Raw genomic sequence first — 27,634 nt, 5'->3', positions numbered from 1 at the left:
TCTGATGTACCCGCAGAAGCACAAAAAGCTGGAAAAAATAAAGTGAAGTAACATATTTGGTTAAAAAAACCACAGGGGCTCCGCACTGTAATAGTTTTCTAAAAGATCTCAATGAAACCTTCTGGGCAGCAAGAGCAGCTTAAAGTCAAGTTGAGTGTTCAGGATCTGTGAAACCAAAGTGGGTTTGATACTGCCTTTTCTGGGGGCTTCGTTTCATCCTTAACAATGTATGCCGTAGAACAAATGTTATATAAAATTATTCGACATGTTTAGGACGCCAGCACTAAGTTGCATTCAGCAGAGATTAAACGTGATGACAGCTGCATCCCCGCATCCGTCCCCTCATCTACACTCTGCCTTAAAAAGAAAAATCCACACATTGATTCGGTGCTTAGTAAGGAACCTCAAACCTTGCCTCTGGCTTTAATCACTAGTATTAACAGCTTTTAAAATAAATAAATATATCTAACACGCCCCTCTTCTGCTGTGTTTGGATAAGGAAGGTGGAGAGGGGGGAGGGGCAGAGCACGGTGGAGGGCGTTGGAGCTGAAAAGCCCCCTCGGTGTGTTCGGTGGCTGAGGTGCTGCCTGGACAAATTGGATTTTCTGCTCTGCAGTAGCTCAGCTGTTCGCTGAGCATGATGTCACTCCAAATCTGCCTGTCTTTCTCCCTTTCTCTCTTTCAGCCCCCCCACCCCCGCCCGATCGTCCTGCCTCTGGTCAGAATGAGTTTTAATTCAAGTGAAATGCGGGTCAAGTGGGAACCAGATGAGATTATTTAACATCCTTTTGGGGCACAAAAAAATAGAGAAATCAAAACAAATAGTATTTAACGCAGCTTGTGTACCCATTTGAGTGCGTGTGTGCTCGTGTGTGGCATGCTTGTGCGTTGAAGTGGAGCTTCTTTACTCTGTTGCGTGCCATGGTACAGTGAGTCACCGAATCTCATTAGAGATCTCTGCATGAGTGAGTCTGTGTCTGTGTCACTGTTACAGTACAGTGAACGTCAGGTTAAAATTATGAGGTTTTCATGAATGTTTGTAAAAGAAACTCAAATTTTGTCTCTGATTTTTTTTAAGTATTTAATGAAAAATGAGATCAGTTGTTTAACCTGTGCACTGCTCAAAATTAAAGGAGAATGTCCCTTTCCGTCTGTTACTGGTTCTGAAACCACTGGATCGTTGTGTAATGGGAAAAAAGTGTGTAGGCTTTAGAGATTAGTGCAGCCTGTTCATATGACATATTACATGTTGCCTTTTATATTCTTTTGACTTTGTAGAAACCTGCTCTGTGTTTGCTTTGTTTTCACCAGTGGAGGAGACTTTATGTTACTTTGGAAACATACAAATCCATGACAACATATCCTGGGACTGTAGCATGTGGTGAAAATGAATTTGCCTGTGTCCATTCTGGGTATTGGATTAGTTACTGGCATATAGCGTGAGCATGGAAGACTTGTGACCAGAATAAGTTCTGCATTGCTGACTTGAAATTCAGAGGAAAATCTGAGTGAGAAGACTCAAAAAATTTAACTCTTCCAGCTCCCTCAGAAGAATGTTTATGAGGAAGAAAAGGTGAGTGATGCATCTACTGAAAAAACAAAATCTTGTGGAACAGTAAACTCAGTATTTCTGGGTTCTGGAATGTTTTAAAACATTGATGGCATTTAGTAAATTTCGAGAAAAATGTGATTTTCTTTTTTCTTCTTTTAAAATGATGTTTTTTATGAGGTGTGGTCATGGAGTTTTAAGATTTAAGATTCGTGGAACAACAGCATCTTTACATTTGTATCCTTGGCCAGCACTTCCAGCACTTCCAGCACTTCCAGCATGTCTACTGCTTTTAGATCCAGAAAGTGGGTGAAGTTGCAGGCAAATCTGACAGGATGGGTGGGAAGTTAACAAAGATGGGGTTGCTGTGGCCTAAAAACCTCCTGCCTTTTCAGCGCTCTGTGAGCAGCTCACAGTGGGAGGCTTCACAAATATTTCCCCTCAGACACCGCAGGATCTTACAGTGGAACTTGCCGCAGTCAGGCCAACCCTGGGGGATGATTTCCCAGTGCAAAAAAATGGGACACGGGCTCATGGTTCTGTTTCTTCAGGCTTAGCACTGCTGACTATTTCAGTATAAAAACTGCTGTTAACTCTCGGGGTCATAGCTAAAGAGCCAGCACTGTCACACTGATGATCCTCTTAGGAGTCAGCTCAGTTTGACACAACAATGAACAGATGTACATAAACAACACGAAGAGAAGATTGTCCAAATTTAAGTAAGGTTGTTTTTGGTGCTTTTTCTTCTAATTTATCTGTTTTCACTTTCATTACTAGTAGCTCTGAACAAAAGCACCCCTGAGAAGCTCCAACCAGTGAACCTGTAGGTGATTATGTTTGTTCTGCTGGTCCTGCTAGCCCCAAAAAGTGTCTCGTCTGTGAGAAGCTGGTGACAGATGTCATAATGAGGTTGAAGTTATGAATGCTGCAGGACAGAGCAGCACACATGGCCAACTACAGCACTGCTAACAAGATTAGATGTCACCCTTGTTTGCTTTCCATTTGAGGCCGGATGTTTCTCATTTGGTAGAACGACTCATTTGTGCTGCTTCTTTTTTTAAAAATTATTATTATTTTTTGTTACACAGCTGAGCTATTACGCTTTTCTCTCTGAAAGAAAAAAAACATCAAATCCCCACCTCCCTTTGCAAAGAACTTGATAGTAATTACCAGTGGAAGATTGGGCTCAGAGGCTTCGTACAAGGAGATAATGAAGCAGACAAAGACCTCAGTTTCACAGCTCTTTGATGCTAACGAGGAGGCACAGCATGTGATTGTTGACTCTTGTGCCACAGCGACAGAACTTTCCCACAGTGCCGCTTTCAGTGCTGAAACTTTGCCACGTGCCAGAACAAACACTTCTCACACAAAGCTTACGGACCGTCTGCCAAGCTGCCTGAAACCATCGTCTCATCTGCTCTTAGGCTAAAAACCCTTCTGTGACCTACTCCCAGAGCATTAGTGCCAGCAAACTGATGTATACCGTTATATGGTATAAGACATTAAAACAAGTGCTTGTTAGAAGCACCAGTGATATTTGTTTTCATACTTAGTTTTAGATTAAGTTTTAGTTTTGTTTGTTCCAAAAATTTGAGTTGAGTGTAATCCAACCTGATCCAAAGAGTGAAGAGTAAACATGAATAACGACAGCAACTTGGTGCTTCGCCAATTAGCAGAATGGTGCAAAAAGAAAAGTAGGAACACATCATTTTTCCTGCACTTTAAAGGCCACATAGTAATAATAAAGCACCATTTTATCAGAGCTGTCAGTCAGCTGGTTGCTCGCCTTTCATTTATAGACAAACTGACACACACGTGAAGCACGTCATAACAAATCTCTGCAAATCACATCTGCAAGGAAATTTACTTGGTTAAAAGAAGAAAAATCACAAAGTCCAAGAAAATGAAATTAAACCTCTTTCCATGGTTGGCATTAATTATAAAGTAAGTGAGTATGTTGTCCTTTGGTTGGACCAATCAGGTTTTAAAAAACAGTAAATCAAATAAAAATAGAGGAAATGTCCCTGTCTTGAAAAGGTTTTAGCTAATAGGTCCTCTCTGCATCACTGTTCACTGGACTGTGCTGACCCATATAAAAAATTATACACCAAGCAGTAAATGTCACCAATTAAGCCAAATTACCAAAGGTATAATTATTTTCTGTTGCTGAGCTTAAAAAGTTGGTTGAGGCTGGTCTTCACCTCATGGGGGGAAATAATTAGCCAACTTTCTTTGTACAAGTTCTTGTTTTCTGTTTGTTTGGTTATTTTGCGATGGAAAAGAAAGTCCAGCTCAAGACAGGTGAATACCTTGACTCATAAATAGGCTGATTTTACTTTTATACATTTCTTATGGCCCATAAATGAAAATGAACAAAGTACCAAAGAGGCAGGAGAAACACCCTTCAACCATTTTACGTTTAATGTTGGATAGTTTGTCCATCAGAGGGCAATTTCCCCTTTAGGCGATGCATAGTTATAACGCCATCCCAATTACAACAACTAGACTGATCCAAGCAGTCAGCCAAAGCCTAAACAAGCAACCCCACTCAAACAAATGTCAAGGAATTCTGTTTCTTATGTTACTGATGTCATATTTTTAAATCACAAAATGTTGATCTTAAAAATTAAGTTATAATAGTAACCTTTGATAATAATGTCATATAGCATATATGAAGCCCCTTTTAAAATACACAATTACCAAGTTCTTCATAGTGTACATCTTTATACATGTAAATAGGAACAAACACATGGTCTTTTATTCCTGCGACACTTTTATACACACATATTGGAAAAAGAAAAGGCCACCGATAATGGGTAAAAGCTTAAAGAAAAACTAACCTTTAGGAATACTGGTCCTGCTCTATTTCAGAGAGGTGATAGAATATAGAAATACACCATTATAAAGGGTCTTTGGGGGGCATTGGGCCCCTACTTGCAGACTTAGTAGCTTCAGTGCCTCTTAGCATTGATTTTTCAAGTCTCTGTTTCTCATTTGGTTGAACGGCTCATTTGTGTTGTTGTTGTTTGTTGTTTTCAGCTGTTATGCTTTGCTATCCTGGAAGGGGGAAAAATGTCATTTAGATCATCAAATCCCAGAAACACCAGTCTTCCAAAAAACGCCATTCTGGTTTTCTCATTCGCTCCTTTTATGTTGAGAGTGAAGAGCGGGGGTCCCAAAATCTCCCAGAAGGTTGGATTCAGATCTGGTGAAAGTAAGGGTCGTATCATATTAAATTACTTGAACACTCACCAAACCATTCAGTCAGCATTGGTGTCCTCGTACTCGGCGAGACCACTCTGATGTTGTGCATAAGTTTTGCACCAAGTTTTGCACTGACTCCTCCCTCCAAGGGACAGGTGGTCCTTATGCTGCTCTTCACAGCAAAACTAACTGAGGGGATGATGACTTGAGGTTGGTTGGCATCCGTTAGGAGGCGCAAAGGCTAAACACAGAAGAATAAAGAGAAGGACAGTGTGGTGAAGTGTGGTCTTTGCCCGGCTGGCTCAGTCAATAAAGACTCACAATTTCAGGGTCACTGCTTCAGGCCCTTCATTGTGTGTCAGTGTGATATGAAGCTTGTTTGTGGGTTTTTCACAAGGACTTTATTTTACCCCACACATGCAAAACACTCACTGAGCTGTCTTGTTGAGCTTTGCGGTCTTCTTTTCCATGCCGGCGTCTTCCTCTGCTGAGTTCTTCTCTTCTGTTACTGCCTTCCTTCTGGGCCTCGGCACATTGCTGAAATAGAGGGAGGGAGTGATTACTCCAGGCTACAGGTGTGCCACTCATCTCACCTGGGACTAGCCCCCCGAGACCATCCAGCCCCACCCCTGCTGTCTGCAGCCGAGGAAAGGGCACATCCCACCACCACCACCGTCGCTCTCTTCTGTTTCCAGCTGATTACTAATAGCTATCATTTGGAAATTATTTTGAGTACTTGTTTGGGGGCTTTGAGATGACCTTTAAAGGCAAGGTCTCTGTCTCAGTAACAGTTGGAAACATTCTTGTTTCTTTGTCATTGTTTTCCCCACCCAGCTGCAAGCTAACAATTTAGATTCTTTTCATTTCTGCTGTAAATAATTGCTCTGCCTGAAAGAAATTTCGAGAGAGGTTGATAAGCAAGAAAAATGTTACCCATCTCTCCATGCATCACAAAACTAGCTGCATTTCATTTATTTATTTATTTTTTTTATTGTAGGCACTCTATGACATTCATTTTCCGTTAGTCCCCCACCTATTCTTTTATGCGACCTTGTACTGTAATGAAAGATACAGTTATATGAAGAGGAACATGGTATTGGCCATAGAAATGAGAAACTCTTGTCCTTTTCATTGGGAAGGAGAGAAGGATTGCACGTTTGTAATGTCAGCAGAGTCGATCAAAGGTCTGAAAGTACTTCAGAAATTAATAGGAATTAAATGACTTTCTTTAAAGAAAGCTGAAAGAAGGATCCAGCAGAATGTGGTGAAGGTTTTCATCATTATTTAAGCTTTTGGCTGTGTATTGACACAGTTCATGTGTCAGTGTGTTGTTCTTGTGCAGAAGCATTACAAGAGGCCACGGTAAAGGGAACTGAGACATTGACCTATTTTACACTTCATCTAGTCAAGTCTATAACATTTAATCATTTAGTGCTTCGAGGTGTTTTTTTCTTCACAAAGTGCTTCACATTGCAAGGACATGAGAACATATTAAGAAGACAAAGCTACACACAGTGATGGAAAAATATGAGCCTCTAAATCCAAAAAGTTGGGAAGAGAAGTTTGTTTCTTTGGGAGTACTTCAGCTTAAAAAGTCAGTTTACTTTTCAAACAAATAAGATGGCAATAGATTTTAAATGACTGCACTTCACTGACTTCACAGAATAAAAATACATAAACAGGTTTGAAAATGTTTCTTTTAAAGGAGAGTCGACTAAACGGAGCTGGAGTGGTTAGCTGCTCCAGAGCCTTGGTGTCAAAGACTGTTTTCCCACTAGGTTTCAATCTTGTACCAGAAACAACTAATAGATTTTGAGCCTGTGAGTAAAAACAGCGAGCAGCATTTGATTTAACAAGAAGTTGAGGTATATGCATTCAGTCTGATTCTGTAGTTTTCCATAGAGTCAAACTGGCCAAGTGTGAATGCACTGACTACAATCACGTGGAAAAGAAAACTTTTGACAGGCTCAAGTCCTATGAAAAATTAAGTATCCCTCTACTGCTCATCAAATGATCAGCTGATGATCTTACCAGAAATGGACACCTCAAATTCACCCCAAGGTCAGACTCTGCATCTCAGAGTCAGGCCTCAGTTAGCATGTTAAATGCTAAAGTTCATGACATTCGAATTACAAAAAGACTAAACAAAGAGCTGGAAGGGCTGTGCCATCTTTGAGAAGGAAGATGGCACTATGTAAGGCAGTTGCAAACAGATAAACTAAAAGACTTCTGGAAAAAGTCCATGGCTGAAGGTTTCTGTTAAGACTATTTCTTTCCCAGTGTTGCCAGGCTCTTCCTCACAAGGTATACTTCTCTAGGGATTAAATCTGAGATATATAATAGTGGTGTTAATTGTTCAAATTCTAAAATGTAAATGATCAGAAATGTTAAAAAGTCACACCTTTCTGTTCGGCATCAGTCGACTCTGTTTTTCCTCAGAGTCCGCTCATCTTCTCCTCCTTCACCCCCCCACAGTTTACCACGTTAGCAGACAAAGTAATTGGCAGAAAATAAAAGAAAACACACAGTACCAGTCCCATTCTTTAATACATCAGTAATCACCACTATCTGCTTGCCCCCAAGAGGCCCTGCCTTACATAGTCCATCATTTGCACTAATGCATAAATTCCCCATTTCTTCTTTAATTGTTTTCAATTAGCTTCTTGTTAGCACTTTCATATGTGGCATCATACGCCCGCACTTCCCTTTCTTCTCACTTTTTCACACTCTCACAGGGTGGCTGGGAGAGAGAGGGCACACATGCAAAGCCAGAAGAGCTAAAACTCAAGAAGTGTTGAATGTTTGTGTTGGAGGTCAAGAAAACTGAAGATGACAAAAGTGGCTATAAATACTTGACAGCATGACTAGAAACCATAGCAGAGGGACTGGGCACAGAGGTAATAGTTTCAGGTGTCATCAGCCGAAGATGAAAGGAAACACAGAGAGACATCTTCATCCTCCTTCCTGCTCACCACCACATAATGAAATAATTAGATAGTTAGAGAAGTAATTGGAATTTTTCTTTCCTCCCACTGAGACGTTCGCTCAGCTGCAGAAATGAGCAAAGAGAACAGAAAAGGGAGCACAGATTTGGAGCAGCCTCACCACACCCATCTGAGCCCAAGCCTGCCCCGCTGCATTGTGGGGAGACAGGGAGCCAAATTTGCCTTGACCAATCGTTTGCATGTTCAGAGTCAGCTGTGCATATGCACTCGGCATATTTGTGTGTGCATTAGGGGAGGAGACTAATTTCACTGCTCTCGTTCGGTCGTTCGTTGTTTCGCGGCAGGGGGTGATTTGTCAACCAATCCGAGAGCTCGACCTAGTTTTTGTTCTCCTTTCTTTCCCAAAGCTGTGGGCATGTTCAGAGGATACAGTCAAAGCACCAAAGCCAAAGTATGCTGCATGTTGTGATACAGTGCATTGTTGTGTTGAGTCACCTTCTTATGAGACACCAGCGGACTTAAGTTGCTTTTGTAGCGTTCCTGCTGTGTTAACAAGCGTGTGTACGTGTGTGCAGTGGTTCTGGTGTGTTAGTCACAGAAATAGCTGCCAGCGCACATCAGCCTCCTTTCAGCTCATCACCGGATACTTCAGAGAAATGAGATGAGATGAGATTAGGGATTTAGTTTGCTGAGAAGCCGTCAGATTGAATCGGCACACTATGTTTAGGTTGCGTTCTTCCTTGTTTTCTCTAACAGTTTGTTTGACACTCTGTTTGACCACGCCTTTGGCCAGTCTTTGCTCATATTTGCTTTATTCATACTCGTCTTCAGTCTCCTGCACACACACCCACACATGCGCAAACATGCATGCACACGCTGCATGTATATGCATATACATACAATGTGCCGGCGGTGGTTGTAACTCTAAGTAAACACGCTTTTATATTTGTATTTGTTCACGCACAGAGAAGCACTAAATGCTTCAATTGTTCCGCTGAAATTAGTTCTCCTGCAGAGAAGAAAGGATTTCATGTTTTTTTTCCCCTCTGCTGTGATGTTTTGCCTCACAGTTCTTTTTGTCTTTAGATTTTCCGTGTTTCAAAAGACTTCTCACTTTGCAAGAATGTTTAATTTGTGAAAAGCAATCCAGCGCTGGTCTTTTTTTTAAAACCATGAGTTTATGATCTAAAATGATTTCTTTTAAAAATCTTCAGATTCCTATGACTCGTTGATCTTATATTTTCTTCTCCCTTTGACACCATATTTGTAAAAGATTTTGCCAATGACTTTTTTTAAATCAGATATTGCAGAATTTGCATACTAATGATATTTAAATCCTGAGATACAAAAAAGCAAGACTATTTTTGCAAGACTGAGCATGTACAGTGAAGCCCCTTCAGTAAGTGAACAGCTGAAAGTCAGCTGATCTGGTTCTAACTACCACTAATCCTACATTAACATTTCTACATCCTCATAAAGGTTTGCTTTCAATTTACAAAATGTCATCCTCTACATATGTAATCAAACACACTAAACAGTCTGAGCATGCTAAAACAGCTGCACAGCCATGCTGGTGACAGTGATATTAATCCCAAGGTGACTTTTTTTCTTTTTGTTAGAGAGGAAAACTATAATATAGTGCCTCATTAACGCATCCTTTCTTACTTGTGTGTCATCTGCAGCCTTGAAATCAGATGCTCAGTCTTCATTTAGACTCTGTGGTAAGGTCAAACAGAAATGTATTTCTTTGTAGCAGTCATTCAGACATCATCCAGTCAAAATAGACAGCTGATCCTAGGGGCGACATTGCTGTGAAGCTCATATTAAAAAACAAAAGACAGAAAATCTTTTATTTTCTTTTTAAATTTCCTTTAGCTACCAAGGCCAAAACTGTACATTTTATATGAGAACACAAAGAAAAACACCAACAGTGGCAAAATGCAGTTCATATACAAACTTAATATATATTAGCAGAAAGGTTTTCATGCTAATTACTTACAGCTACATCCTATTACCTGCTATATATTTTAATAATTCTTGTGGCCTCCAGTTTAATTTCAAAATAAAATACTTTTACGGTATATGACTGCACAGCAGCAACTACACTCTTTTTTTTTATCGCTAATTTTTGTTTTGTTTTGTTTTTCAGCCTCTCTTTATTTTGTTTTGGCTTATCAAGCTTTAGTATATTAGAAAACTATGCATTCAATGTAGAATAGAAAAAGAACAAATCCCTTTCAAGCAGCGGTTGTTGCTACCTGTTAAATGTAAGTGTAGAATTAGTGCTGAGTTACTATAATCTGGCTGTATGTTTGACCTTTTTATTTTAGACCAGCTAGTGAACTTATTGTAGTGCGTCTAATCGGAAACAAAAAAGCAAATGTGTAAAATCAACAGAAAACTGAAATAATAAATGTCTAAAATCTCGGATTTGATGATTTGAATCATTTGGGGTGGTGTGTGAAAAATGGCCACCCTCACATAAGTGATAAATCTGGAACAACGGGTTATTCTTGCAGTAAATTCAGAGCTTCTGCTTGTTAACTCATCATGTGATGCTCCTGTGTCATTCCAAATCCGTGCGTCCTCACATTATCGCTGGCAGATGATATGTTTTAATCAGTGTCAAAGTGCAAAGAATGGCAGAGACTAATGTCACAGAGAATGATGTTATTTTTACCGTTAAACACCAGTCTCTGTTTAAATTGCTACAGCTATTTAGAACAGCTATATTCAAGAGGGCAGAGATCACAAACACCAGAGCTCTGCTGCACTGCACTGATCAGACAAAGCTTTTTTTCATTTTTTTTCAAGACATTTTTGTAATCATTATTGCAACTTTATTTTTTAACAAAATAATAATTTCTAACTTAAATAGGCAGGTCAATCACCATCCGCCCAATGTGGATGGTTGTGTTCTGGCTAGCTGTGCTGTCCACTAACTAATACTCAAGTTTTTCTGAACTAAAAAAGATGATTGTAACAGCTCTGTGTAGTAGTTACTGCTTTACTTAAACTTTTGATGATATTCTGCTTCTTAGGACCTTGAAAAACTCTTTAAACTGACAGTTTGTGGCTGTAATGGCCACCGTGGGCAGTGAGTTCACAGGTAACCCTCTGTAATGTATTTACCACCTTATGTGTAATTCAGGATTTTCTTTTACTACTAATGGTAGTCACTTCTGGCTCTTGTCTTAGAGTTGAAATCTGGGTTGTAGTGTCTGAAATAATGCTGGCTGTTAGTATTAAGTAATAGAGAAAAGTGCTCGGTGTTTGGTGCGTCTCAGAGAGTACTGGGTTAGCCAAACTTCATTTTGTTTTTAATAACACTTTCCATTTCCATCAGCTATATGTGGAATAGAAATTGTATTTATATAGCACCTTTTATTATCTGTAAAGTAAGACTGATTTACAGTGGAAAACAAAAAAATTGAAAATATGGGCGTAAACAGGAAAATAAACAAATATGAGGCAACATAAAAATAGGCATGAGTGAAATGTAAAATCTGAGTTAATAAAGCAGAATACGTCAAACATGTTACACGGCAATAAAAGCCACAAAGAGATTGTTGCAATGCGTGTCTGCTTTAAGCGACACACACACACACACACACACACACACACACACACACACACACACACACACACACACACACAGTGATTAGCTACAGGTGTGGGAGAATATGAAAGTTTTTGAGAGAAACAGTTGTCATGGACTTTGAATCAGCGTGACTGAAGACGGCCTCGTCAGAATAATTCTCATAGATCAACTTCTGTACGTTTATTTTACAGGTCTCAACAGGTTATCATCAAAGAGTGTTTGATATGTATTTAGGGGCCAAAATATTAACCCTTTAAAGCCAAGCGTGTTGTATTCGATACATGCGTTTTTGTGAGTTTTTGAGATTTCTCTTTTACCCTCAAAAAATGATATAAATTGCATGATATATTTTTAATGACTGAATTGTAAATGTGATACAAACTAAAACTGATATATGCAGATTAAAAATAATATATTTTTTTTTATATATTTTGCCTAAAGGTTCAACAAACACTCCATTATCAAAAAATTAAAGATTTCTGGCAGTTATTTCATGTTGCAGGTTTTAAAGGGTTAAATACTGGAGGTCCAAGTCAAAAAAACTGAAATGGTGTAGAATATGTATCAGTTAGAAAGATTATTTTCCTTGTTCTTGTTCTTGCTAAGATTTATGGGGGAAAAGGATGTATTCTGATTGTATAGGGTTAAGGTTTGGATGTAATGACCTTGCAGGGATAAAAACCTGTAAAGAAACTGAAACCTTAGCTTATTAGAGTGTTAGGAGTAGTAAATGATGCTCAGTTATTCCCTCCAGTTTGCACTCCCATTGTCTCATTTTCATGACCCTGGATTTATTCGACTTGGATTAAGGATTTCTACGAGGACCATTTTTTGTAACTTCTTCGCCCACTTTTGTAAATGTCAAACCTACAACACCACGATTAATCTCTACTGGAAAAATTATCTGAAACTGTGTGATATTATTCCTGTTTCCCCCTTTTTTTTATTAAACCATCTCTCCTCCTCCCTAACCCTCTCTATTACAGCCAGGCTTTCAGCTATAAACAGGTCTAGGAGACCACATACCTGCACTTCCTTAACTCCTTACTGCTGTTAGGGTTAATTAGGTATTGATTTGATCAGGACCAGGCAAGGGGCCTTATTCTAAAGGCTTTGGTCACAATGAATTATTAATGCTCATACAGAACTATATATAGCGTGCATCCAGTGGTCACAAGAAAGTCAAACGTTGGTTCCTCTGTGCTGTTTAACCGAATCCCTGTTTGCTCCCCTCTCTGCTTCCTGCTCAGATTGATTGCACTACTTCCTTCAGGGTCATGTTCATTTTTTTTTCTTTTGGTTGTTGGAAATATGAGAGCTGTTGTTTCTTTACACGTTTGGGTGTGCTTTAATTTGACAAGCACACCCTGAATGAATTTTTTAGTTGCTCCGTTGCTCTTGACAAATACAAAGCAGCGTTGCGAGAGCACCGAGAGGGAGGCTTTTACTGATCTGATGTTGATGGTGTTTTCCTAAGAGATATATCCACACAATATTTTTTTTTTTTTAAAAAAAGGTCCAAGTCTGGTTAACGCCAAGCAGAAACAACAGTGAATGAATGCCAAAACTGCAGTTCATCTAATAACCCAAAGTGAGCCTTCTTTCAGCCTTGAGAAAGTCTGTCTGTTACGAACAAAAGCTTTGGTCTCTACAGAGTTTCCAACCCTCATAATAACTTGCAGCTAACGAAGCTTGCTAGCGTTAGTTGATGGCTTAGCATCTTGTAGTCTAAATATGGCAGCTTTTAGCTCCAAGATTCCAAAATGGTGGCAGACAATGTGTGGCTACATCCATCTATTATATAGAGTGTGGGGTTATCACATTTTCTTTCTGCTTTCATTAACTCGTAAACATACCATAAAATGCCAAAGCTTTAATTAAAAAATAATGGCTTCTAGTGTAAAGTTGCCAAGCATGTATGTCTACATCATCCACTCCTTCTTTATCGTTAAAGTGCTGTGTGTGTTATATCTTGCACCGTGATTCACTGCATCGGTCATTTGTTCACATATTTGCCAGAATTGTTTGTCGTTTGTCCATTTCAGTGCACACCGTTCAGCTTGATGTCTGCTGATTCCGTACATGTGTGCATTTTTGTGTATGCACCTCAGTTTTGGTCATGCTCCTCTCAGCTGTGCTGCTGTTCTGTGTGAAGTGAAATGAAGTGGCACAGTGGAGATTTCAGAGATTTGTGCGTGACAGAAAGAGGAAGAGAGTTTGTATTGACATGTATTTTTGCATAACACAATGACACACTCCAGATGCCATAGTGTGTGTGTGTGTGTGTGTGTGTGTGTGTGTGTGTGTGTGTGTGTGTGTGGTCTCTTTCTACTAAGTCATGTGTGACTGCTTTTGGACCTGCAGTGTGTGTGTTCACTAACTGACCTACATTTCTGGAGCTTTTTGCCAGTGGCCCAAGAGACTTTGTCACTGTTATCTCATCTAGCCAATCACAGCCCCTAATCTCATTTTGTCCAATCACATCCCCAATCTCATGTGTCCAATCATGGCTTTGGCCTTCGGGGGGAGTCATCTTCTACTCTACCCGGGCTTCTGTCGGAGAAGCGTTTCCGGCTGACTGTACCTTTTAAACACTCACCATCTTATGGCCCAAATAGAGGAGCAGCTCAGTAATTTTGACTTTCAGCGCTGATTTCTCATGCAGCGCTGCAACCCTAATTATTTCCCCCCTGACTTGAAAGGAGAGCTGTGTTTCTGCGCACATTGCCAGCTGGAGAGGAAGGAAAAAAAAATTAAAGCTTTTGAAAATTCTTTGAAGCTTCTGTTTTTTTTGTTATCAAAGCTGTCTTTGTTGGTTGCATGAATTTTGCATGTGCAGGTTTAAGGGAACTGTGATGTGCGTGTGTGTGTGTGGGAAGCTGGGTAGGTGGATGTGTTTTCATACAACATATTTTGCAAAATATAAAAAAGTGCCCATCACAATAGGTTTAATCAGTACCATCCATGTGAATATCAACTATAAAACCATGACAACAATATTAACTTAAAAATTGCCCGCATTTGGTTTTACGCTCCTTGAATTGTTTCTAATCTAGCGCTGTAATCTATATAGATTATATAAAGTAGCTGTGTATTTTCCATATCGATAAGGGATGACCTGTTAAATAGATGATGCTGGAGTTGTTGCAGTAGTTATCATGTTATTTAATTTTAAACTCAACCTGTTCAAACTCAACAAGTTCATTTGTATCAGGCTGTAGGCCAACACAAGCCTGGAGAGTAAGGGACAGATAATGAGGGATTTCTTTCTGTATCTCTTGCACAAACACACACCATTTCACACACTTTTTTCGTGATGGCAGTGCGACTTATCGTGTGGGAGTTCCTGCGTGTCTAAGCGCATAATCAGTAATGTGCTCATTGTTTTAAAATCAAGCATATAAAGTTAAATTTTCATGGCAAAATGAAAAAAGAGACTTGAAAATAAATTGGAAATAAATAGTGTTTTGATAGGTACACCGTCAAATTAAAGCTGATGGTTAGTATTGTTGCGGTCACAGTGTGAAACCAGTGTGCTCAGATACACGAGTCAAGAAGTTGAAAACCAGCTGTCTCGTGTCGTGTATTAATTACGGCAAAACAAAAATAAGTGCAACATCAAACCCGATTCATACCAACTGCGTTTCTTCCACATTGGATTGAAACCTAAAAAATGCAGCTGCAGTCCTTGAATCTTTGACCTCCTTCCTATATTGGTTGCTTATAGTGTTGGTGCTGTGGGAGCTGAAGTGTTGCTGCAGACTGTAATGATTTTATAACAGAAATACATTTCCATGCAGGCTCTGGTTTTTCAGTCTCTGCTATTCCTGCGAGTAAAGAAGCATGGCCTCAGACTGTCATCTTCAACACCGAGCGAAGTGGCCACACTTGAACTGTGTTCGTGTGTGAGTGCGTGCAGCGTCTCCTGCACACACCCCTCGAACCTTTCCATCCCCTGCTCAAAATGCACACACATTTAAACACACATATGTCTTTGTCTCCGTTTCTCTCCCTCTGCCTCTGTTTCCATTTAGTGGAGGATGGGTTGGGGGAAGGAAAGAGAGAAGAAAGGTGGAGGTGGTGGTGGTGGGGGGTGGTCAGGTTGAAAATTACAATACGTATTTATGGGTTTTTTTGTGTGCTGTTGCTTGGCAACACCACATCGGGGGTATTTACAGTTAATAAAAAGTGAGTGACATTAGCTTGGTGTATTAGAGGTAAATCGCTCATTTGCTTTAAGAGCTAGAAAGAAAGTGTGTGTGTGTGTGTGTGTGTGTGTGTGTGTGTGTGTGTGTGTGTGTGTGTGTGTGTGTGTGTGTGTGTCTTTATATTGTGTGTGTGTATATGTAATAAGTGCTCACTGAGCCTTATCTTTGTAGATATTTAACTCCTGGTGTGACTGAAAGGCCTTTGTTTTTTGTGCTCTAACATCATTCTGTGTGTGTGCGTATAGAAATATATTTTCAAATTTGTGTGTACACATAAAATAATATAATGCAAAATGTTTAAGTTTTCATTTAAATAGTTTTTTTCACATTTATTATTATATTGCTTTTTTTTTCTTTTGTGCATCAGCAGAAATCTATCCCAGGAGAAAAGCACGTTGTCATCACATTTCCTCCTTAAAAGAACGATTGTTTTATTCCATGCGGCGGTATTTTTGGTCACTGCCATTTGTTGTTTCGATGGGAACTGTGTCAGCTGGCATTAACGTCACATCTTGTCTGTCTTTCACAGGCTTTGAAAGCATCTTGGAAGGCTTGTTTGGGCCGGGACTAGTCAAAGACATCACCCTTTTCCAAGGTAAACATGCAAAACAAACAAATCAGCATTTGCAAATACAACTGTATACAAACGCACCGACCATAGTTAGCAACGCAAATGGCAGTCTGTCCTACCAAGTCTTTGGCAGCTGGCATACCAAGTAACGCACACGTGATGAAACTGTGAGGGAAAAAATGGGAACTTTAATAAAATGAAATAAACAAAACATCAAAATGGATATTTATTGAGAGAAAAATAAAATAAATCATTTTTATCAGTGACAGTGCTGTTTGGAAGGACTAAAGTCATTTTCATTTTGTGCTCTGGAGAGCTTTTATATATTTCTGTTTAAAAAAACAAACAAACAATAGACATATGCATACAGCAGGAGCTCAGCTCTCAATTTAGCTTAGTGTTATTCAGCGTGAGAGACACTGTGGACCTTCAATAAATATATACCGACATGACAATGAGCGACGCAGCATCTCCCCATTGATCTGTCTTTAAAACATTTATTGCCTACAGAAGTGACGCTGCTGCAGAAAGCATTTACAATACAGAACAATATGATTAATTCATACAATAGTGTTTAATTTATGCAGGCCAGATGTCACTAAACAGAGCTGGAGAAGGACAAAAACTGGCAGCCTGGACCAGCTGAGCTTGATGGTTTCTCTGGTAATGAGGCTCTCACTGCTCCCTAATGGTCTGATGCTAGAGGAGCTGGTAAACGGCTAAATACAGTGCAAAAAAAAAAAATAGTGCCTTAAATGCATCTGCTACGACTGCATTCACGGTGAGAGCACGAGCAGCAGAAACAGGGCTCGGTCTGAATCACACAGCTGATGTCACAGATCAGCACCACCCTGCAGATGTGTCTTCATGTTACCTGCTGACTTGAATGTGGATCTGCACATCTGTAATTTATCACAAGTATTAAAATAATATTATGGTGTATGCAGCCTCTTTTTCATAAAATCCAACATGCCAGGTCTTTTAACCTTTACTTGAACCCCTATGTGATTTTTCTTCTGTTATCTTAGATTTTTTTAGTTGTAGAATATTCAAATATTCGCCTCTTCAAATTTTGTTAGAAGATTTAGCTAGTTTTCATATCCCTTTGGCAGAATCTCTTTTTTTCCCAAAAATCAATCTAGAAAAAAAAGGAGAGTAGAAAAACTACAGACACAAGAACTGCCCTCGCTCTTTGCTGTGCTTATGAGGTGAGTGATTAGCAAGGCCTCAGAGACTTCCAGAGAGCAGCGCAGCATCTTCTGTTGCTTTTTTCCTGAGTGATCACTTTACATGTAAATATAGCCCAAGTTACAGCAGAGTCATTGTCTTTATCTCTCATGTATGTATGTTGATTTTTTGTATTCACATGTATAAAATCACCGGCCAGCCCTCACTGGGAGAAGCTTTGATTTTTCACTATTGTTGTAGGGAAGGTCCAACAAAGCTCAGAAAAAACTTTATTAGGTACACCTTTTCAGCTGCCTGTTAATGTAAATATCTTATTAGCCAATCACGTGACAGCCGCTAATGGATTTAGGCAGGCAGATGTGTTTAAGATGACCTGTTGAAATTTAAACCAATGAGTAAGAAAGGTCATGTCAGTGATTTTGAATGTTTTTCTAGTTTAGGTTTTGGGAGATGGTTTGTTGGGTTGTTTGGGTCCAAATTTGATGCAAACAACATGAATCCAGGATCCGTCCTGTCATGTATCAGTAGTTCAGGCTTGTGTTGGGGGGGGATTTATTTTGTAGGCACACTTTGAACCCCTTAGTACCAGCTGAGCATCATTTAAAGGCCACAGCCTAAATGAATGTATTTCTCACCATGTCTGTCTCTTTATGACCAGTGTACCCATGTCCTGATGTCTGCTTGTAATAATAATGCACCATGTCACATAATCTCAAACTAGTTACTTGAATGAACAGAACTACAGTAGGAGCCCCTTTGGGATGTGGTGATATGAGAGATTTGCATCATGGATGTGCAACCAACAGATCTGCAGCAACTGTGTCATGCTGTCAAGTCAATGTGGACCAAAATCTGAGGAGTCTTTCCAGCACCTTGTCAAATCTATGCCACAAATAATTAAATGCCATTTTATTAGGTATACCTTACTAGTATTAGGTTTCACCACCTTTTTCCTTCAGATGTGCCTTGAGTGTACAACTGGCGCTACAGTTACAGCCTTTAGTGGAAAAACCGTTAAACAACCACAGTTTGCATTTTTCCGGTGCTCAATCATATGCTGGTTCCCCAGTCTGTCATCCAAACTGGTGAACCCCAGTGCATATGTAAATTTATGAAGTATATTTGTGGTTGTACAGCATTGTCTGTGTGATGACTGCTTTCATTCACATTCTGAAACTCAGGATGCCATAAAGACAGATGTTGTGTTTGGATTCAGGGATTCTATCATTTGTGGCTCTTCCTCCATGCACAACACTCACAGTACTTATGGGAATTACAAAATGAGTTTTTACATCAGCAAAACCTCCAAGCCCAATTGTTACATGTTCTCATAAATATCATGTGACTAAAGCGAAGGAAGACTGCAAAGGGCCACGACTCACTCTCTCACATGCACTCTCTGAAAAAACAAGGTCAACATGGCGTTCTGCTGTCATGTGACCCATCCCCCACCAACTTAAAGCATTTTTAGAATATTTCGGGCATGTCATTTTCACTCATGCGTTACACTCGTGCATTGTCTCCCAAGTAAAGCTGGCACAGGAGGCAGCAGTGAAGCCTCCCTCACATAAAAACACAAACGCCTAGCAAAAGTTAATCTTCGTGACTTGAAGAGGAAAAAAAACCCAAACAAAATGCTGTCTCATGAATTATTTTCCCTCAAAGGGCCCTCACCCTCCTTTGTGTTTCCCAGACTTTCTGTCTAAAGCTGAAGTCAGCCAGCTCTCACTTTAGAGTTATATATTTACTGATTTGAGTCCTGTGGGCGCAGAAAACTGGTTTCTCAGCCTGCGATCAAAATGTCAGAAATGTTAAAGGTCTGTTTAAGAAAGAAGGCGCTGCTACGTGATTCAGAGCAAGTGAAGCTGAAGTCTGATGATTGCAATAGTTGCTGATAGCTTCCATGTTTTTTTTTCTGTTTTTTGGTCAGTGGTTCGCTGTAATCTTGTTCACAAAACCAAGCATATAAGCATAATTATGCAGGGTGCTGAGGGGCATACACTAAGATATGCAAAGATATACAAGCTCACGTTAAACAGCATAGATGTACATTACAGAGAAATCACATCTGCGGTAGCTTGGAAACCGTGTATCTCTTAATCTCAAACAAACCTGCGTTTTCTTAGTTTTCACGTTTACGAAAGCAGGCTGCTGCTGCTGCTGCAGGTATGCTGAGCTGATTATGTGCATGTAAACAAGCCGAGAGCTGAGCAGGGCTCCGCACACACACACACACACACACACACACACACACACACACACACACACACACACACACACACACACACTGAAAGCTTCCTCTAAACGGTGCCAATATCGCCTTTGTGTTTACTACTTGCACACACTGACAAATACCTTGAATACTGTTAGGGAGGGGTGGGGGTTAAGCTAGCTGTGGGACTGGAGTTTAATTGGCGCCTTCCCAGGGATACTGTAAGTGGCACAACCACGGGGTTCAAGCACAGCTCACCTTTGACCTTTTTCATTCCCGCCCCGGAGACAGAGATGCACAAAGAAACCGACAGAGCAGTAACTGAATCGACTGCACATCTCGCAGGAAAATGATGGGAAGCTGGAGAGTTCAGGCACATATCTGCAAACACACTTTAAGAAAGGGGAAAACTAGCAGACCTTATTCATAGGATTTGGACAGGTTCTTCTTAAAGAAGCATGCTGGTGTTCTTACTGATCTGATCTTACTTGTGTGTCTTACTCTGCTGTAGGGTGTGATCGCGAGGTGAAACAGATTAAACTTTTAGCCAGAGGGGACAGAAAAGCACCGGTTGGGATTTAGTTACTCTTTAACTCCAAATCCTATTGGTTATATTTTCATTTTCAGATATTTCATTTTTGGCAGCCTTTTGTCTTGTTCAGTGCAGCGCAGCGTGAAAATCCATTTTTAAATTTTCTTTGTAATCGATTACACCGAGGCATCAAGTGCGAAGAGAGTGTTTTGCTTTGCCTCAAAACAAATAATATAGCTTTTACAAAACTGATTGCAGACTTGATGTTCACTGTAAGGGATTATACAACTCAAACAAATTGGATTATTGATTTTCTAATCTTACAAAGTAATGGAAGGTCATGGTGTGGCACAAAGAAACAAACAAAAACTCCTGGAATGTTAGCGCTGTCATCTGCTTGTAACTTGCTATTGCCCGCCTGCCCTCGTGTACTCTGTTGTCATGCCTTATTTGCTATTATTTTGTACATTGTGCTCTTTTTATACGTGCATCCCTGCTTTGTTTTTCAGTTATTGTCAAATTATAAATGTCAAAAAAATACAAGTTAATAATATATTCACATTTATAGCTCAAATATTATTGTTTTTCATGTTTTGAGATTATTAAATTCCTTGTTCAGAATAAAGGCATCCTCTAAATGTCCATATAAATATAAAGATTTTCCTTTTTCTTTTATTATTTTTTTCATGCTCATAAATGGCAAACAAGGAAAAAGAAAAAAAAGATGGATAGAAAGATAAAGACATGGATGGACACATTTGCTGATATTAGCTTGTTGCAGAAACATCTATTCCCAGCACGTATGTCAGCTCACAGTCGACACAAAGAAGGAAATTGAAATAAATACGATTCCTTTAATCAAATTGACCTTACTGTGAATAAAATGTAGATTATCTGTATCAGCAGTGTAAAGAGTGCAAGGATGAGTGGAAATGCATGCAAGCCATAAACCCAACAAATGGAGAAGAGAGATGGATTGTGCAAACCCGGCCCTCTGATAAAGCAGTCACTGGAGCGGTGCCAGGTGTGGCTCCCCTATGGACCCACCTCTGCTACTCTGCCCTCCTCCCACACAGAAACACCAACAAGCAGAGTGGGGAGGGGTCATCACAGTAACAAGACGGGACAGCGTAGAATTGCTGAACATGGCTTCAGGTCATTTACAAATGGTTTCTTTATTACATCAGAGTGTACTGTATATATTTACATTTCTGCATGTGATGAATGCAGCAGCAAAGATGAGCATTGACATATTTTTTTAATATTCTACTGTTTTTTGATTTGTTTTTGTTTTTTTATCTCATTTTTAATGCTCTAAATGTTGCTATTCATTTGGACCTAAATAAATCAGGCAGTTCAATCCTGCTATTTTTCTAAAACTGCAAAAGATGAAGGGTTTTTTCTACTACATAAAAACAGAGCTTTTACTTCTTTATGTCTTGAAATGACTGGGTAATAGTGATGCAAGAAGAAAAAAACCCCCAAATGAATCAAGAACAAGAGATATCAAGTTGTTTAATGAGACCGAGGGCATTTGTTAAGTGCTACTGATATATCATCCCCGTGTGATGTTAAAATGAACATCATACACCTTACATTTATCAGATTTTCACAGTTTAAGGAATAAATTCTCACGTCGTAACACTTTGTGAAACACTCTCACCTGAGATTCAGTGTGTCTGCTTAGTTGCTGAAAAGGTGTCATTTTGGAGAAGGGAAGTTTTGAATTGGCACACACTTCATGTTCACAGGATGTTCTGATATTGTTCTGTCTCTCTGTGGAGCTGACTTGTCCCTCCTTTTCCCTCCTATATATATATATGGTTTTAAATGGAGGTGTAATACCATGGCAACAGCTCAGCTGTAGCCAGTGTCCTCAGATCAGAAGGTGCTATGTTGGTAAAAATGTATTTCTGCTGCTGACATCATCTAAATCAATCATCATCTAATCATGAGGACAATCAGAGCAGAGTAAAACACCTGCAGAGAGAGAGTCTGCACACTGTCAGGATTTTGGCTTAATGATATGAAGCTCATAAAACTGTCTGAACTTTGTCATCCAGAGAAACACATTTAAGAGAAATCAGTTTTGGAAAATGGACATTCTTTGTGAAGACGGCTTCAGGGCGTGAATCCCTTGAAATGATTCAGATATATGCACATAGACGTCCACGCTGCTTTTGGAGGTCTAAGGCAATAATGTGCCTGATACCTGATTGAGCTTATCTGTCAGTCACAGGTGTGGTTCATTTTTACACAGCGTGCTTGTGGAATGAATCGCTGGAATTTAGTCAGTCGCTGTAATTAAAAGTGAATCACTTTATTGCTGTTGTTGATCTGGGTGGTGGTCCCTGAGCTGTCAGTCTCTATCGGCTTATCAGTCTGGATTTCTCCCTCGATTCATATACACCTTGCTAATGATCTGCACCTGGATATTCAAATTGAATAATTGTAGTAGTGCCTCGCAAATCAAGTAAAACACACAATAAACCTTCACCACGTTGTTTGGTTCTTTGTTTCTACTGTTATACTAACAGATTCTGCTCCCGGGTAGCGCATCAGTCAACTTAGGAGATCCTGAGCATTATGGGAGTTTGAGTTAGTCATTAACTGCATACTTTCTGTCATTCAGACTGCGAGCCAGAGGAAGTGTCTGACTGGTCCTTTGATGAAAACTGTCTCTTCTGCTGCTTAAGACGTGAGAAAGTCAAGGTAGGTGGCATTGCAGTTCAGTCTCCCTTTCAGATAAGACCCTCTCATTTTAATTACATGGCTGTGATTTCACAACTCTACAGAAGCTGCTGGGTGGTATCACTTTTACCTCACAACACGAAGGAGCCTGATGTAAATGGAGCAGGGTTTTTTTTTTTTTTTTAAATATGGAGTTACATTATGTTTTGTTTTCACCTGAATAAACTAATGTTAGCTTTTTAGCAGCACACTCGATTGAACATTTGGTTTCAAAGAATAAGCAGAATACAGAATATGGGGGTGATGGGTGGGGGCTGCATTTTATGATGTTTAACTGTGTAATTGTGCTGTGGCATAGCTGGGTTTTTTATTTCATACTTTGAGTGCAAAGGAAAACATTTTGCCAGCTTTTCTTTTTTTTTTTTTTTTTTACAGTTTTTATTTGTTTGCATAAATCTGGTTAATGGGAATTAACCAGATTAATTATTAATTAGGCGAGCAAGATACAAATAGATAACTTAATACCCATCCTTTCTCTTCCACATATCCAATTAAGAGTCAAGGGGATGCTGGAGACTATCCCAGCAGTCATAGTGTGAGAGGCAGGATACATCCTGGACAGGTCACCGGTCTGTTATAGAGCTAGACGGCTACATGTACACATGGGGTTAGGTCACCAATTAACCTAACCCCCATGCGTTTCTTTGGACTGTGGGAGGAAGCCAGAGTACCTGTAGAGAACCCCAACTCACTGGGTTTCAACCCAGGATCTTCTTGCTGTGAGGCAACAGTGCTAGCAAACCACACCACCATCCCTGCACCTAACTTAATAATTGCAGCTTTTGTCCAAAGGAAAAAAAACAAGAAACTTTTACATTTTTAAACGGGCCTCAATATAAGATGTGTATTAGAACACACTTTTATTATCTAAGGCTTACAAATACGATGTAAAGGCCTTGAATAATGTATAAAAACATGTTCCACTGAAAGTGTGCTGTGAGTGTGGAGAGGGGGAATGTTTCACTGCAGTGTTGTACAAACTAATAAAATAAAACATGAATTGATGTGCGTTTCAATTAGCTATTTCCACGCTAACATTGTTGCTAACAGAAGTGAATGCTGCTCTCTGCCTGATACAGCACTTATGTTACTTTCATGAAGCAGCTCATTTTCTTTGTCCACGTGTTCTGTATTTTAGTTCACTGCCAGTTTTAAGCTTTCTATTGAAAAATGCCACATCTTTGTCTCTCTCCTCCTCCTGCTGCACTACTTGTTATTTGTGTTGTTCAACCGTCCATGGTCTTGACCCTAATTTAGCCTATAAAAGGACTGTGACATAATGATTTGGAGGTGAGTGAGTGTGTATGTATGTGTGTGTGTGTGGAAGGAGGAGGAGGATGCTGACATGATTGTAAATTAGTTGGTCTCCCACACCAGCCTAGATGCTGGTACGTCCTCACAGTTTCTTAGCCAAAAAAGCATCCTGAACAGAATAATAATGAGTTTATTGGACAAGTTTCTATTTAATATATACAAATGCAAACATGTGTTCATTGTGTTTCTGCTCATTCTGCTGTGCAGAAGGCCTTCGTGTTTTGTGGCCATTCATTGTTACCGCCCTCCGCTGCACTTAAAAATGAGGAACAAAAAGAGCAAGGATGTTAGGGGGCCCTCAACAGTCTCTGGATGATTCCAGATGGGCTCCCTTGTTGCATGTGGCCTCCACTCTCTTATCACCACAGTCGCCATTATAAACACCGTAGGGGGTGATGTGGATGAAAAGAAAAATTCTTTTTTAAAATATCAGAAGAAAGTAGAAACGACATGTTAGTCTGGAGGCTGTAATAAGAGATGAGTCACATATCCTGTGTTAATTAAAATATCAATATTATCATATGCTTTTGAATGCATTTCTATGAGGGCAGCTGATTGGGGGAGGGGCACTGAAGTCTAAAATATGCACAATAATTTATAGGAAATCATCTTATAGCTCTAATGCCTCTGACACAGTGTTCATTAGCAGACTTCTTGTCTTTTAGTTTTTGTTCAGGGTTTTTTTTGTTCCTATTTAGCTCAGGGTAAGTACTTTTTGGGATGTTGACCTAATGTATATGTGGACACATGTATGAAAGAAAGGTATGTGAGAAAAAACAAGGAAGGGAAGGAAGTTAGGAGGGGGCGTCCTTCTGTCAGACATACATTGTTGCTTGTTTTTCGACTTGACCCTGGTCCGACCCCCAGGGTCGACCATCTGTCTGCTAAAAACATCCCCATTTTTCCACCACTCACTTCCATCTCCAAGCCCCCATATGCCTCTCCCTTTCTGTCTTTCTCTGCTCATGAAGCCATGCTAACGGTAGCTGCGTTGTCAGAGCTCACTTGTGCATGTAATAGCATAATCACAGATAAGATATGAATAAAAAAATCTGAAGCAGTTACCGGCGCAAAATCAATTAAACAAAACCTTGCAGGGATTCCAGAAGGTTTTTTTTCCACCAGTATTTTCTAAACACTCAATAACCGTTAGCCGCTCACGTAATGCGAACCATGGCACCTCAATTACATTCGTCTTCTACGCTCAAATACAGTTTTCAGTTTTTATTAATATGGTAGGGTTTCAAGTGCTCTCCCTGTCTCGCCATTATTACCCTCTGCTTGTTTGCGAGATGCCAGAGGAGCTTCAGTGGGCGGGAACCATCGATTCATTGATCTGAAGCCATGCAAACCATAAGCAGAAAGAGAGCTGAGGGGTTAAAATAAAGAGAACAGAGGCTGGAGAAAGGTTTTCTCATCTAAGTTCCTTTGTTTCCTACCACTCGTGCACACAGACGCATACATGCACTCAAATTTCCTCTTTATTGTACTGTAAGGATAATGGCGGCACACACAATCTAGCTGACTACCACAACAGACAACAATGGTGTTAATCTGGTCTCTGATTTAGAGGCTGAGTCCACTTTCTTTCTCATTTTTGCTTTGTTCATAATAATCTCTTATTTGTATGAATGTGTTTATGTGTGATTGGGTGAGTGAGGCTTGTAGTGAAAAGCACTGTCAGTGCTTGGCGAGAGTAGAAAAGCGCTATATGCCATTTACCATTTATCATGTTTGCAGGCTAAAGGCCTTGATATCCTGGAAAAGTTAGTGCTTTGGTTTAAAGAGACCCTCCCTTCAGTCAGAAAAAACAGTGGTTGTAGATCACATGCAAGATTAGAAATTAATCTGCTCTCAGTTACAACTAAATGGGGTCAAGCACATGTGATCTGTTTATGAGAATACGCCAATTAACTGATAAATTCTGAACCAACAACAGTTGCCTTAAGGTGCTTTATATTGTAAGGTAGACCCTACAATAATACATACAGAGAAAAACCCAACAATCATATGACCCCCTATGAGCAAGCACTTTGGTGACAGTGGGAAGGAAAAACTCCCTTTTAACAGGAAGAAACCTCCAGCAGAACCAGGCTCAGGGAGGGGCGGGGCCATCTGCTGCGACTGGTTGGGGTGAGAGAAGGAAGACAGGATAAAAGACATGCTGTGGAAGAGAGACAGAGAATTATAACAAGTATGATTCAATGCAGAGAGGTCTATTAACACAGTGAGTGGGAAAGGTGACTGAAGAAGATACTCAGTGCGATATAGATGCTACATGATGGTGATTTAACAGCCACACAGTAACATAGCCATTCTTAAATTAGACCAAAATTATATGTGAACATGTTGTAATCTGAGAGTGATGGCAGTCACTCCCAAGTCAACTGCGGTTGTTTGTTGTTTCGATTGCTTTGCGATTGAAAGTGGTCACCCAGCGTTTAAGGCTACCACACGCTCAACCACTTGCAGTCATTTGTCAAATAAGAAAAATTTGATGCAATCACCAGGTAACCACTGAATTTTTAAATCCTAATTTTACTCTACAGTGGCTGAGCCATTAGTAGTAGTAGTAGTGAGTGAGTAGTGAAGTGAAGACGTGTCTTGCCACCACTTCTCCCTGTAGTGTTATGTTATTGTCATCTTAATGAAAACGTGTGTGTGTGTGTGTGTGTGTGTGTGTGTGTGTGTGTGTGTGTGTGTGTGTGTGTGTGTGTGTGTGTGTGTGTGTGTGTGTGTGTGTGTGTGTGTGTGTGTGTGTGTGTGTGAATGGACGAATATGGCTTGCCCTGCAATATTTTCAGTAATCCAAAAGACTCGGAAATGCAATATAAATGCATACTATGCTTGCCAAGATAAATAAAAAAGGCCAACGTATGGAGAAGTCTGCTTGTCCCCGCTGTGCAACCCATCTTCTGTTGACACAGAACTGTCGGAGAATTGTCGACATTGAGAGCTGGACATGTTTAAACAATCATAATGAAAAATTGCTAGTGGCATAATGCGGTGGTAGTGTGAGGGTATTAGTTTCTTTCACACCAAACCTTTACTCACTCATTGGTCTCTACGTGTTTGTCTGTGTAGGAGCACAGTGTGGAGAACGGTGGAGGCAGCCACGTGCTGTCGGAGTGTGAAGACTTCAAACAGGAGCAGTCTCGGATCAGCCGACTGGAGAGACAGGCTCAAGACTTCCTCAATGCTGTGTTCCACAGAAAAGGTACGACACACATACCCTTCATCAGTCATTTCATCATCAGTCATTATTCATTTACTAAATTCAGTCTAGACATGGATATCATGGACATGGAGTAATTTAACGTGGGTCTAGAATCAATATTATACTTTTCCTATATATATTTATTGAAATTTTCTTTTTTCTTTCATAAATATATGTTACATTGCTGGTTGTTTGTATTAAACATGTTTCAAATAATAATGTTTTAGCATATATGAAAGTAGTCCATGAATGTATGCTTTAAAACTCTATTTTAGATCATTTTATTCTACTTTTGAGTCTTCATGATGTAATTGATGCCCCTAGTATTGTCCTCTCAAATTC

The 27,634-nt window shown here is 39.8% G+C and overlaps 1 protein-coding gene across 2 annotated transcripts in view; it reads left to right on the top strand.

The window, feature by feature from the left end:
* lcor (ligand dependent nuclear receptor corepressor) overlaps window positions 1-27,634 on the top strand; it is a 77,592-nt gene that overhangs the window by 27,300 nt on the left and 22,658 nt on the right. For both annotated transcript variants that reach the window (XM_039613479.1, XM_039613480.1), the window contains 3 exons: window positions 16,037-16,102; window positions 22,643-22,722; window positions 27,160-27,292. In XM_039613479.1, coding sequence (XP_039469413.1) covers window positions 16,037-16,102; window positions 22,643-22,722; window positions 27,160-27,292 — 279 coding nt within the window. The remainder of the gene's footprint in view (window positions 1-16,036; window positions 16,103-22,642; window positions 22,723-27,159; window positions 27,293-27,634) is intronic.

The sequence above is a fragment of the Oreochromis aureus genome, linkage group 6, assembly GCF_013358895.1.
Source record: "Oreochromis aureus strain Israel breed Guangdong linkage group 6, ZZ_aureus, whole genome shotgun sequence".
Lineage (NCBI taxonomy): Eukaryota > Metazoa > Chordata > Actinopteri > Cichliformes > Cichlidae > Oreochromis > Oreochromis aureus.
The sequence above is the reverse complement of the archived record's forward strand: the minus strand, read 5'-3'. Positions and strand labels throughout refer to the sequence as shown.